The sequence below is a fragment of the Antechinus flavipes genome, chromosome 6, assembly GCF_016432865.1.
Source record: "Antechinus flavipes isolate AdamAnt ecotype Samford, QLD, Australia chromosome 6, AdamAnt_v2, whole genome shotgun sequence".
NCBI lineage: Eukaryota > Metazoa > Chordata > Mammalia > Dasyuromorphia > Dasyuridae > Antechinus > Antechinus flavipes.
Window position 1 is genome coordinate 263,963,585 of NC_067403.1, and position 8,881 is coordinate 263,972,465.

At 65.3% G+C, this 8,881-nt stretch overlaps 1 protein-coding gene and 1 long non-coding RNA gene across 2 annotated transcripts; one reads left to right on the forward strand and one right to left on the reverse strand.

The window, feature by feature from the left end:
• Positions 1 to 1,237: 1,237 nt before the first annotated feature.
• Positions 1,238 to 8,574, forward strand: RNH1 (ribonuclease/angiogenin inhibitor 1). Its single transcript, XM_051964103.1, has 10 exons — positions 1,238 to 1,438; positions 4,601 to 4,706; positions 4,819 to 4,989; positions 5,108 to 5,278; positions 5,537 to 5,707; positions 6,168 to 6,338; positions 6,564 to 6,734; positions 7,699 to 7,869; positions 7,975 to 8,145; positions 8,242 to 8,574. The coding sequence occupies exons 1-10, from the start codon at positions 1,273 to 1,275 to the stop codon at positions 8,327 to 8,329; spliced, it is 1,557 nt and encodes a 518-aa protein (XP_051820063.1). The 5' UTR covers positions 1,238 to 1,272; the 3' UTR covers positions 8,330 to 8,574.
• On the reverse strand, positions 4,234 to 4,718 carry LOC127539780 (uncharacterized). The gene is made up of 2 exons (XR_007948032.1): positions 4,620 to 4,718; positions 4,234 to 4,393 (listed from the first exon to the last, which is right to left on the reverse strand). It is a non-coding gene; the product is annotated as an uncharacterized LOC127539780 (long non-coding RNA).
• Positions 8,575 to 8,881: the final 307 nt, after the last annotated feature.

The following is an 8,881-nucleotide window of genomic DNA, read 5'->3' on the forward strand; positions in this document are numbered from 1 at the left end:
ACATGTTGACTTTAAGCTGTCCTTGGGATGCCCCGCCAGGCAGTGGATGGTGTAGGTCTGGAGTTCAGGGAGAGCTTGGGGTTGGAATTCGGGAATCATATGCAAAAGGATGCTACCTGAAGTCCAGGGAGACTATTGAAATCATGAGGAAAGAGACTGAATCCAGGCCAGAGAGTCCAGAACAGATCATGATACCCCCAGGTAACAGGCGACAATGAACCCCTAAGAGAGAAGTAGGAGCAGGTCCGTGGGAGGGGAGGAGGGAGGATCCAGGAGGGGAGAGAAGAGAGAGGAGAATCCTGGAGGAGAAAGAAGTAGGAAGGAGAATCCTGGAGAAGGAGAGAGGATCCAGAAGGACCCTGAAGTCAAGGAGACGTCCAGAAGCAGGAAGACAGAGAAAAGGCCAGCAGACAACTGAAAGGATAGGAAATGTTTTTTGGCTTGAATTGTGTCCAGGAAACTCCAGCTCTCAGCCCCAGCCGACTGGGCCAAGGCCTCCAGCGTTCACTGGACATTTGAGTCAGCTCGGCATGAGATATACAAAGTTACTATACACGCCATACAAAGTAACTAATACATGCGACACAAAGTAACTCGGAAAGCCGCAGGGGCGGCCCGAGAGTGGCTGGAGACAAGCGCTGGCCCCGCCCCCTCCCTCCATAGCCCCACCCTCCCTTCAAGGCCCCGCCTCCTGCCGCATTCGCCCCGCCCCTAAGGCTAGGTTAACGGACCCAGTAGGGCCTTGGGCCTCCTCCCGTGTGCGTCGCTGCTGTAGCTGCGGGACTCTTGGCCTGGCCCGGCCCAGAGGGAGGGAGGGAAAAGCGAGGCCGAGGTGAGTCTGCCGGGGGTCGGTCCTGCCGGATGCCTGGATCCTCCCTGAGCCCTCAGACCCGAGTCCGGGACACCGGGGGACGTGGGACGGGAGTGTTCCCCCATCCCCCATCCCCTCCACGAGCCGCGGGGGCGGGGCCTCGCGCTTCTCCACCCACTCGCAGACACGCACACGCAGTGCCCGCGTGAGGCCATTGCGTGCCCCGGGACTCCTCGCGAGTGTAAGGCCCCTCCCTCCACGCAAGGCGCGTGCCCGTAGCTAGGGCCTTTCCTTCCGCGTCTGAAGTCGCCCCCACGCGGCAGCCCTGGGACTGAGAAGTGCGAAGGTGGGACGACTTTCCGGGGTCGGACCCGACCCGGGGGTGGGGGCAGGACCAAGGCGCGCCTTCAGTCCCCGCCCGGCCGACTCTTGGCGGTCCCCGCCCCCGCTGCCCGCGGGCCATGCTGGGGCTGCGGCGGTGGCCGAGGTGGGGAGTTCCCCGGCCGGGCCGCCCACCCTCTCGGGACCCAGGTCACGGGCCCTACGATTCATCCTTCCGGAAGCTGTCCACCCCCCGGGGTGGCCCCGCGCCCAGATGGCCCCGGGGCCGGGCCTCGGGCTCCGATGGTAACTGCCCCGCGTGGGCTGGGCCGTCTCTTCCCCTCCCCCCTCAGAGTTGGTGCGAGGGCGAACTTAACTCTGCCAGCCGAGACGGGAACGCCCGGAGCTTGGGCTGACGGGGCTGTGGTGGGGCTCCCGGCCCAGGGGCCGCCGGGGCAGAGGCGGAGAGGCAGCCCTGCCTCGGGAGGCTAGGGCTGGCTTCAGGGCCTTGGATTAAGCCGAGCAAGGTTTGGGGAGGTCAGAAAGTGAGGTGAGGGCAGCCTGGGGAGCAGGGCCCGCTGGGCAGGGGGTGTGCTGCCCACCTCCGTCTGGGGGTCAAAGTGTTGAGGTTTGGAAGGGATCCCAAAGGTGGGGCTCAGACCGGGGTCTCAAAAGAATTTGAATTTCCAAGGCAAGGGGTAAATTTCAGTCCCTGATGTGCTGGTTGTGTGGCCCAAGGGTTAGAGCAGAGGAGCGATTTATCACTGCCCCCGCCCGGGACTAGCCCAAGCCCGGACGCTTTGGCAATCCTTGGCAGAAGACTGGGGGAGCAGGGGAGAGATCCGGGGTCACAGATAACAAAGGCGGGAGACATTATCAGAACAGAAGCCCCCCAGGTCGGGGAACCTTCAAATGCTTGCTGTCTCCCCTAGAAGCTAGATTCCATCCAAAGGGCACACTGGGCGGCAGCTTGGGGGCTCCGTTGTTCGCCCACCAGTCTGAGGGGGAGGGGCCCGCCATTTCTTCGATTCCCCCAGTGCTGGGCTCCCGGTTAATCATTTCCTAACCCCCCTGAAAGGCAGGTGCTGACTGGAAATCGGGGGCTGACAGTAAAGTGACTTACTTGAGGAGCCTGAGACTGATCCGGTCTGGGGGGCCTTCCAGAGGGTGTGGCCTCCAACTTTCTGCTCCCCCCTTTTGAGAAAGTAGTGCCAGCCCCCTTACTGGCTCCGTGGTGACTTAAGGGGCATGGCGGCACTTCCAGCCTCAGTCTCCCCTTCTGTCCCCTGCCATCTTGAGTTGTCAGCCCACAACAGTGGCTGATAACCAGCATTTACCTGTTTTACTCCCTGGAGATTCGGTGCCCCAGACAGGTCCTCACGTTATCTGAGAACTGACTGGAATTCTGGCCTTCAGAATTCAGATCTGAATTCCCTGACCACCGACTTTCTCTCCCCTCTGAAGCAGGAATCTGGGTAATCGCCCCTAGGAGCCCCACCCCAAAGGGCTTGCCTGTGTGGACCCGCCCCCTCCTGGGCCAGAAGATCCCTCCTTCCCACGTGCTCCTCGGAGCCCTTTTCTGGCCTCCCTCTCCCGTAGGGTCTAGGGCTCTGCTCTGGGCCGGCACCTCTGGAGGGCGGGGTCCTGGGGGAGGAGCCACGGGCGGGGCTCTGAGTCATGGGACTTGAGTCACATCCCCAGCCTAGAGTGGGTAGCAGCTGTTGCCCTGCTCCACGATCTCCCGGGCTTTTGGGGCGCTCTTCTCTCTAAGCGCAGGTAAGCAGGGGCTCCCAGGGCCCTCCCACTTCTCAGCCCTGGCCGAGGGGGAGGAGGATGCTCCGAAACGGGCAGCTCCGGGTCCGCTTCTGGCTACTGGGGAGGGGAGGCGGCCTCCAGGCCCGGCTGAGCCAGATTTCAGGGGGTCCCTTGTAGCTAGGACTAGGAAGGAAAGCCTTGAAGGCCAGCCCAGAGGTTTGGAGAGAGATGGCCCTAGCCAGGTGGGTACCCGGAAATGATGAGGTAGTTTGGAGGGGGGAGGGGCCAGGGCTGGAAGAGGTCAGAGGCCCGGGGGCCTGCAGGGGTGGGGTCCCCCCATTCGCGTGGCCTCGGAGGGTTGTACACTGCTTCTGGAACGACTGCCCCGAGGAGGCCAGAGTCGGGAGGACTCCCAGGTGGCCATGCGGGCCCAGCTCCACCCCGCTGACTCCTCAGGCAGTGGCTGCGTGCCTGCTGTGGGCCAGGCCATCTGCCAAAGCCAGGCCGGCCGGGCGTCAGGCAGAACAAGTACAAAGGCCCGGGCCTGCTGGACCATAAGGGAGGGGAGCAGGGTGCCTGGGTGTTCTGAGGGGGCCGGGTAACCTAGACTGAAATGGGCTGCAGGAGCCAGCAGACCCAGGGGCGGCCCCTTCAGGAGAGACCCTCCCCCCCAGAGACCCTCCCCCTCTGCCTCAGGCCTCGGCACCTGCCCTCTGTCAGAATGGGGGTGGGCACTCGCCGGGTCTTGGCTGCCCCTTCAACGACCAGGGAGAGGTCCCCACCCCCTTACTGTGGGAGACACAAGTGGTGACCTTACACAGCAGGCCCTGGGGGTGTGTGGTCCAGACCCCCTCAGGCCCTGGGGACAGAGCTTTGCCGGGCCCTTGTCCCGGCCGCCAGAGCCTGCAGGAGCCTGGAGGACTTGGCCTGCCCCCTTTCCTTCTGGCCTCTTGTATGGTGACTGGTCGAGGGAGAAATCTAACCAGTAGATAAAAGAAGCCTAGTATCAATAGGGACGAGCTCTCCATAAAGATCAGGCCAACACTTGTGCCAAAGAATCTGGTGGAGAGCTTTCTGGCTGGGCCCACAGGCCCTTGCAACCTGCAGGATGGTTCCATGAGGGAGGGAAGGCTGTGGGCAGGCCCCCAGATGCGCCTTCATGGTCTTCTCTGACTGGAGGACCAGGAGTTGCTGGAGCAATCAGGTTTTAGATGGCCTGAAAGCTCTTAGTCCCTGGGGAAGAGTCCCCTTTGGGCGGGTCCCTGCTCAAACTAGTTGATTGGCAAGTGTTTTGGGGCCTGGGAGTGACTTCTCCTGGCCCTCCTGCTTGACAAAAAGAGAACAACTTTTGGTTCTTCCGGTGGTTTTTAATGGTCACAGCTTCATTTCCCTTGACTGCCTGGCTTCAAGTCTGCTTCCTTGGGAAGGGAGCCATGCGAAGGGGTGGCTCAGGTCCCCACTTGGAGAGGTCTCACTCGGCGACTGCCCCCGTAGGGAAGGTCCATCCTGTTGGTTGATAGATGGGAGGGAATGGCCCCCGAGCACTCTTCACGCCTCAGTGTTGCAAACACAGCCATAACAGACTCGGGGTGGGTTTTAGCTGCACCGTGCCCCTCCCCACTTCATGCTGGGGCCTCCTGGCCCGAGCTCCTGGGGGGCTCCGACTCTTGGGGCACTCCCACTGACTTTGTCCCTACCCATCTCCCTGTACAGGCACCACTCCCTCGCCCACCATGAGTCTGGACATTCAGTGTGAGGATCTGAGCACTGCCCGCTGGACGGAGCTTCTTCCCTCCATGCAGCAGTATGGCGTCATCAGGTAGGGACTGCGGGGAGAGGGAGAAGGGGGCCCGCAGGGCCTCTCCAGAAAGGGGATCCCGGGCCAGGCGGCCTCTCGGGGGCCCTCCCTCTGACCCGGCCTTCGCCTTCAGGCTCGATGACTGCGGCCTCACGGACGCCATGTGCGCCAAAATCAGCTCCGTGCTCCAGGACAACCTGTCCCTGACGGAACTGAGTCTCGCCAACAACGAGCTGAGGGACTCGGGGGTGCAGATGGTGCTGAGCGGCCTGCAGAAGCCCACCTGCAAGATCCAGAAGCTCAGGTGAGGCGCTTCGGGTGGGCTGAGGTGGGAAGGACTCGCACTCCCCCCCCTCCCCCCGGCTCCCCACCTCGTGACCCTGACCCCTGGTGCTGCCCTGTTTCTGCCCTGTCTCCGCCAGCCTGCAGAACTGCAACATCACGGGCGCCAGCTGCGAACTGATCCCGGCCCTGCTGCGCACCAAGTCCACCCTGACGGACCTGCAGCTGAGCGACAACCACCTGGGCGACGAGGGCGTGAAGCGGCTGTGCGAGGGCCTGATGGACCCCAAGTGCAACCTGCAGAGGCTGGAGTGAGTGCCCGGCCCGGGCCCCGGGCTGGCTCCTTCCCGGCCTCGGCCCTGCTGGGATCAGAGCCAGGGGTTAGGGGAGGGGGGGGGGGGGGCAGCAAGGGCAAGGCCGTGGGGGGGGGGAGGGGTCGAGTTTGGACCTGTGGCGTTGATACGAGAATGGAGAGCGATAGAGATTGGGGCAGGAAAGGCAGTCAGAGGATGGAGGGAGAAGGGGCCTGGGCGGCCGCGGTCCTCAGTGCCCTTTGCCCTCCTGGCCAGGCTGGAGTACTGCGAGTTCACTGCGGCCAGCTGCGAAGCTCTGTCCTCGGTGCTCAAGACCAAGAACTCCCTGCAGGAGCTGACCCTGAACAACAACGAGCTGGGCGAGGCCGGGGTGCTGCTCCTCTGCCAGGGCCTGATGGACCCCAACTGCAAGCTGCAGGTCTTAAAGTGAGCACTCTGGGGGGGCAGAGAGGCGGGGTCTGGGGGGGCAGAGAGGCAGGGTCTGGAGGGGCAGGGAGGCAGCGGTCTGGGGGGGCAGAGAGGCGGGGTCTGGGAGCAGAGAGGCAGGGTCTGGGGGGGCAGAGAGGCGGGGTCTGGGGGGGCAGAGAGGCGGGGTCTGGGGGGGCAGAGAGGCGGGGTCTGGGGGGGCAGAGAGGCGGGGTCTGGGAGCAGAGAGGCGGGGTCTGGGACAGGCGGAGAGTTGCCCAACAGCCTCTTCCGTGGCCTCTCCCTTTCGGGGCCTGGCTGCTCGGGGACAATAGGCCCTGTTGGCCACGGGCCGCGGGCAGTCTGGGAGCCTCCCAGAGCCGGGGGTGCAGCTGTGAGTGCCAGGGCCCGGCCCTGAGGAGGGCGCCCGCTGCCTGGGCAGCACGGTAAGGCCCACTGGACCCGCCTCTTTGTGCCACAGACTGGAGGGCTGCGGAGTCACTGCTGCCAACTGCAGGAACCTTAGCGCGGTCCTGCAGACCAAGGAGTCTCTGGAGGAGCTGTGCCTGGGGGAAAACAAGATCGGGGATGTGGGCCTGGCCCAGCTGTGCCAGGGCATCCTGAGCCCCACCTGCAGGCTGAAGACTCTGTGGTGAGAGGCCCCAGGCGGGCAGGGACCCAGGCGGGCAGGGGCCTCGGGGAGCTTTCTGCTGGGAGCCCCGCCAAGTTCCCCAGCGACCTTGGGAGCAGCTGGCCTAGGCAACACACTTATGGGGCACCTACTGCATGCCGTCAGCCAGTGAAGGGCGCCAACTTCTCAGGGCGAGGGCAGGGCACAGCCCCACTGCCACCCCACTCAGCCCACGCCCCCTTGCAGGCTGTGGGAGTGCGACATCACGGCCGAGGGCTGCCAGGCCTTGGCCCAGGTGCTGAAGGGCAAACCCTGCTTGAAAAAGCTGAGTCTCATCTGCAACCAGCTGGGCGACGAAGGGGCTGAACTGCTGTGCCAGGCGCTGCTGGACCCCGCCTGCCAGCTGGAGGAGCTGTGGTGAGTGTGCGGGCCCGGGGCGCCTACCCCTCTATCTCCCAGCTGTCCCTGCTGTCAGCTCCCCCATCTCCAGCTGCCCCCCCACACTCAGTGCCCCCTCCCCCATCTCCACCTGCCCCCCCACACTCAGTGCCCCCTCCCCCCATCTCCGCCTGCCCCGCCCAGAGCCCCCTCCCCCATCTCCAGCTGCCCTGCCCAGAGCCCCCTCCCCCCATCTCCAGCTGCCCCGCCCAGTATCCCCTCCCCCCATCTCCAGCTGCCCCGCCCAGTATCCCCTCCCCCCATCTCCAGCTGCCCCCCCACACTCAGTGCCCCCTCCCCCATCTCCGCCTGCCCCGCCCAGAGCCCCCTCCCCCATCTCCAGCTGCCCTGCCCAGTATCCCCTCCCCCCATCTCCACCTGCCCCGCCCAGTATCCCCTCCCCCCATCTCCAGCTGCCCCCCCACTCAGTGCCCCCCCCCCCCCATCTCTAGCTCCTCCCCCCATCTCCAGCTCTCCCCGCCCAGAGCCCCCTCCCCCATCTCCACCTGCCCCGCCCAGTGTCCCCTCCCCCCATCTCCGCCTGCCCCGCCCAGAGCCCCCTCCCCCATCTCCAGCTGCCCCGCCCAGTATCCCCTCCCCCCATCTCCAGCTGCCCCCCCACACTCAGTGCCCCCTCCCCCATCTCTAGCTCCTCCCCCCATCTCCAGCTCTCCCCGCCCAGAGCCCCCTCCCCCATCTCCACCTGCCCCGCCCAGAGCCCCCTCCCCCATCTCCAGCTGCCCCCCCACACTCAGTGCCCCCTCCCCCATCTCTAGCTCCTCCCCCCATCTCCAGCTCTCCCCGCCCAGAGCCCCCCCCCCCATCTCCAGCTCTCCCCATCTCCACCTGCCCCGCCCAGAGCCCCCTCCCCCATCTCCACCTGCCCCGCCCAGAGCCCCCTCCCCCATCTCCAGCTCTCCCGCTCGCTGCCCCCTCCCTGCAGGCTCAGGACGTGCGGCTTCACGGTGGCGAGCTGCCCCAGCTTCTGCATGCTCCTGGAGAAGAACCGGACCCTGAAGGAGCTGCAGCTGAGCACCAACGCGCTGGAGGACGCGGGCATCGAGCTCATGAGCAAGGGCCTCCTGCAGTCCGAGTGCCCCATCCAGACCCTCTGGTGAGGGCGGGGCCCCAGGCTGCTGGCCTCAGTTTCCTCGTGCGTACCGCGGGTCACGGGGGGCGGGGCTGATGGGGTCCTGACGTGGCGCACCGCCCCCTACAGGCTGGGGGATTGCGAGCTCTCGGACGAGTGCTGCGGGACCCTGGCCAACATCCTGCTCAGCAACCACACCCTGAAGGAGCTGGACCTCAGCAACAACAGGATGGGGGACCCGGGCATCCGGAAGCTGGTGGCCAGCCTCAAGCAGCCCGCCTGCACCTTGGAGCAGCTGGTGTGAGTGCTCCGGAGGGGGAGGGGTACGGGGGGAGGGGTGCCCGGGGGGAGGGGCGCCCGGGGAGTCCCCTGACTCTTCTCCTCCCCGCCCCCCAGCCTGTTTGACATTTACTGGACGGAGGAGGTGGACAACGAACTACGGGCCCTGAAGGAGATCAAACCTAACTTGCGCATCACGTCCTGACCCCGGGCTGGCAGGTGCCAGGCCCGCCGGGGGCCAGGCCTCCTTTCCCCCCCACCCCTCCCCCTTCCGGTCTCAGGAGGAGGAAGGCCTGGCCCGGCTGCGCCCCCTGGAGGCCCTCAGGCCTTGTCAGGGGGCCCCCGTTTGTCTAATCTCGGGACCCCAAATCGAGCTTCCGGATGAGGAGCTTTGAGACAAGACTGACCCTTAATTTCTTCCTATTTTAATAAAAGATCTTTTGGACCCAGTCTGGTGCTCAGGCCCTTCTTGGAGTCAGTGGCGGGATGGCGCTTCCGGACCCCAGGGGAGGGGGCAGAGGGAAGTGCGCCCAATAAATTCAGGAGCCTTGGCTAGAGCTGCAGCCCGGGGGGGGGGGGGGCTCCAGGGGGTCCCGGCTGCTCCAGGAGTCAGGAGAGAGCCAGAGGACTTGCCTGGGGGGGCTGTGGAAAGCCCTCGGCAAAATGGGGCTGGGGGTGCTGGCACTCAGCTCATCTGCCCTTGTCCCTGCCCCCACAGCGCCCCCGGGGTGGAGATGCTGAACCCTGCACCCAAGTC

Bases quoted from the DNA above. Each gene is read 5' to 3' on its own strand.
- RNH1 (XM_051964103.1), top strand. From the start codon at position 1,273: ATGCTGGGGCTGCGGCGGTGGCCGAGGTGGGGAGTTCCCCGGCCGGGC. The intron at 5,708-6,167 runs GTGAGCACTCTG...TTTGTGCCACAG, and splicing joins TGCAAGCTGCAGGTCTTAAA to ACTGGAGGGCTGCGGAGTCA. The intron at 8,146-8,241 runs GTGAGTGCTCCG...CCCGCCCCCCAG, and splicing joins TGCACCTTGGAGCAGCTGGT to CCTGTTTGACATTTACTGGA.